The sequence below is a fragment of the Monosiga brevicollis genome, genomic scaffold, assembly GCF_000002865.3.
Source record: "Monosiga brevicollis MX1 MONBRscaffold_53 genomic scaffold, whole genome shotgun sequence".
NCBI lineage: Eukaryota > Choanoflagellata > Craspedida > Salpingoecidae > Monosiga > Monosiga brevicollis.
In genome coordinates, this window is record NW_001865090.1 from 126,361 (window position 1) to 128,191 (window position 1,831).

Here is a 1,831-nt window from a genome sequence, read left to right on the forward strand (position 1 = left end):
AAATTTTGCACTGCCTCAAACGAGGAACAAAGAGGTTTTTGATGATTTTGAAACGTTTTCACAATACAAGCAGAAGACACAGGGAGGAAGCAGGAGGGGAACAGAGCAGCTGGAAAGAGCGAGGCAGGGTAACGAAAGAGAGGTTGGAAGAGTACACAACCGAGGCCCATAACCTATTAAAGGTGTATGTCCAGTACAGTGTAATGTGTGTGGACAAGGCGATTGTCACAGAGGTATCCAACCAATCGAAGTGCATACGAGAACATGGATTGAAGCAAGGCAAAGGAACAAGACAGAACAAGACAGAAGGAGGGAAGTGGAACGACCGAGGTCAAGAAGGAAAATGGTACCGATCCAGGGAGATCGCTCCCATTTATAGCAGGTGGAAACACACACACACACAGTGGAGACAGAGAATGGACTATCACACTGAAGACAGGTGGAAGCGATATCAGCAATCTGTTGGGACCAACAGATGCCTCAACAAGATGGTACAACCAGATGTTACACAACAAGGTGGGACAACATCAAGTACCAGAGGACACACAACGTGGTAAAGTATACCGTCTCAGATTGTGCCTCTAATACAAACACCTAATAATAATAAATTAGGTGTTTGAACCTCAGAGCTGAAAGCAAAGCTGTGCAACCCCGACATCAAAATCACTACGTCACGCAAAACAACACAAGAGAAAAAGTTACATTCACTGGCTTTTATCATGCCAAGAAGTACAAGCGCGAAGAATCACGCACATAGAAACAAAAATCGTACAAAACGACCAAGTATAACCAGAGATACGGCCATCTTAAACACAAGACACATAAAAAGGCAGTCACACATCACAACTACAAGCCATCACAGCACAAACACAATGAACACCACGGCACGCTCACATCCAACGAGACACAACGTCGGATTGAGAAAACAACCGACCACAGAAGACAAAGGCATCATACAAAGGACTTTACAAAAATTCAGCAAAAATACCACACAAATACAGCAAAAATTAAAGCAAAATTAAAACAAAAATACAAGTCAAGCCATCAAAAGACCACAACGAAAACCACCTAGGGAGCGACAGGTGCACACAGGGATCCCCACAGAGGGACCCCCGGGACGGTGCCTACCTACGACGAGCGCAGGCAGACACCGCCAAAGTGGCGCTGGATGTGGTCAGCGTTCATCTGATGGACCAGCGCCGCAAAGCGACCCTTCCATCGAGGAACAAACGCCTCATCCAGCCCGGGCTGGTACACACCACGGGCCTCGGCGCAGCGGGCGAGCTGACCAAGCAGATCCACAAAGGAGGAGGCGAACCCACCGGTTGTCGTCATCGCCGCAGGGACGATCAGAGTTTTTCCATGGTTGAAACCGGTGTAGTAGTCGCGCTTCTCCTTTTCGGCTCGGCGAAGGGCAGCGCCCACCTTGATGCAGGCTTGCGAGGTGGTCGGGGGTTGGGCTGTGCGCACAGTCACGTCAATGCCCAGGTCGGGCAGAGCTGGGCCCAGAGCACCGCCGGGAAAGGGGTTGCGGCAGTGCAGGTCGATGCGGCAGCTCTGACCGTTGGCGTTGTAGCCAGACTTTTCCACCCAGACATGGGAGAGGGTGGCGTACCTGAGCAGGCGGCCCATCTCGTCGCGAAGGGCGTTGTGACGCTTGATGGGACGGCAGGTCAGCAGGTGCTCGCGGGTTAGTCGCGGCTGAGGTGTCTTGCTGCTGCAGAGCGGGCACTTGTCCGTCGGCTTGACGTTGATGAGTTCATGGAGGCCAAAACCCATCATGGACACGACCGCAATGGCAAAGGTCGTTCGCTCAAGCGACGCAACTGTC

At 51.4% G+C, this 1,831-nt stretch overlaps 1 protein-coding gene across 1 annotated transcript in view; it reads right to left on the minus strand.

Annotated features, from left to right (window-relative positions):
• Nucleotides 1-1,779, minus strand: part of MONBRDRAFT_13050 (uncharacterized protein) — a gene marked incomplete at both ends in the record, with an annotated part of 6,577 nt that extends 4,798 nt beyond the window's left edge. Inside the window, one exon of the mRNA XM_001750950.1 lies at nt 1,152-1,779. Within this exon, the coding sequence (XP_001751002.1) occupies nt 1,152-1,779 (628 nt within the window). The remainder of the gene's footprint in view (nt 1-1,151) is intronic.
• Nucleotides 1,780-1,831: the final 52 nt, after the last annotated feature.